General features: G+C 59.0%; 1 protein-coding gene across 1 annotated transcript in view; it reads right to left on the reverse strand.

Annotated features, from left to right (window-relative positions):
• The window catches only part of MPHOSPH10 (M-phase phosphoprotein 10), a 24,910-nt gene that overhangs the window by 4,165 nt on the left and 19,256 nt on the right, over positions 1-1,489 (reverse strand). The window contains exon 7 of the mRNA XM_011379122.2: positions 67-177. Within this exon, the coding sequence (XP_011377424.2) occupies positions 67-177 (111 nt within the window). The remainder of the gene's footprint in view (positions 1-66; positions 178-1,489) is intronic.

The following is a 1,489-nucleotide window of genomic DNA, read 5'->3' on the forward strand; positions in this document are numbered from 1 at the left end:
GCACAGAAGCTCCGAGTCAGAGTCAAGGTCACGCCGGCGCTGTCTGCGCCCGGGGCGCCAACGTACCGGTCTGGGCGTGAAGTGGAAGTTGGAGAGGGCGTCCAGCTTCAGGAAGAGGGAATCCATCATCTTCTGAATTTCCACGTGCTCCGGGTTTTCCTCTTCGACCGTTTTTTGCTTAGGACGAAAGTTCGGCATCATCAGACTGTGCGGCTTAACACTCATCCCAGGACAAAGCACCCGGCCAGGCCAGCGGGGCGGCCCGCCCTCCCTCTTCACGGCTCCTGCCCCAGGGGGACATCCGGGGCAGAATCAACGTGGGGACTCCGCGATGACGATGGCGCCGGCCCCGCCCGAAGCAGCAGCGCGCGGTGCACTCTGGGTGCTGCGGCGGCCGCCACCGCCCACATCCAGAACCTGCACCTCAATTCCCTGCTGCCAAGAGTCAGCTGTTCCCACCAGGGGGCCTCACTCCACAAGGGAGATGGCAAGAGCCGGTGAGGCTGAAATCCGGGGCCCCTGCGTGTCGCCGGTGGGCCACAGCGGAGGTGTCCCGCAGGGCCTCGAGGAGCCAGGGCCACCAGACACGCCAGCACTGCACACGCAGCCCTGCTCCCGAGAAGCATCAGGCACCCCGGCAAGTACGCGTGCGCGCAGCTCACGGCGGCACTGATCCCAGCAGCCGAAGGGCACGCGTGGCCCTGAAGCTTGTCAACTGCTGACGAGTAAATGAACTGTGCCATCTACACACAACGTATGTCACTCGGCCATGAGAGAGATGAAGTGCCGACGTGTGCCACGGTCTGGAAAACGTTACGCTACCCGGAGCGAGACACGAAAGGTCCCATGCTGTGGATTCCATTCACAGGAAATACCTGGAGCAGGTAAATCCGAGCCCGGCGGGCGTCAGGGCCTGGGGTGCGGGAGGGGTGGAGAGCAACTGCTTAATGGGGACGGGCGGGGGGCAGGAGGCCACCTTCGGGGGACGGCAGCAGCTGCACAGCACTGTGCGTGTGCTCGGCGCCCCTGAATCATTCACTCGAAAACGGTTAATTTTGTACTATCGATCTCGCCTCAACAATAAAAAACAGAACGAAGGTGCTAACGAAGACTCAGCAAAATCGGCCAAACGTCCACTCGCGTTACGGGGCCCTTTTTGTTTTAGTTAATACGTAATTTCTTAAAGATTATTCTGATGAAATTGAATTGGAAAAAATCAGCAGCAGTTTTTATCGTACTAACAAAAAGCCTCCTTTACGCTTTTCCATCTCCCTGCCCAAACGCTTGTCTGAAAGGCCGAACCTGGCTGTTTACTCTCGGCTCTTCTGTGAAGACAGAAACAAAACTGGGAGTGACGGCCCCCGGGACCCAAGGCCAGAGAGGCACCCGGGTCCGCCCCCACTGTCCGTCACCAGAGCCCGCCTTCCAGCCCCATCCGAGCACCGGCTACCGCTTCTAACTATTTTAACTTAACTCACGCTTTTTTTTT

The sequence above is a fragment of the Pteropus vampyrus genome, unplaced genomic scaffold (genome assembly GCF_000151845.1).
Source record: "Pteropus vampyrus isolate Shadow unplaced genomic scaffold, Pvam_2.0 Scaffold355, whole genome shotgun sequence".
NCBI classification, from domain to species: Eukaryota; Metazoa; Chordata; class Mammalia; order Chiroptera; family Pteropodidae; genus Pteropus; species Pteropus vampyrus.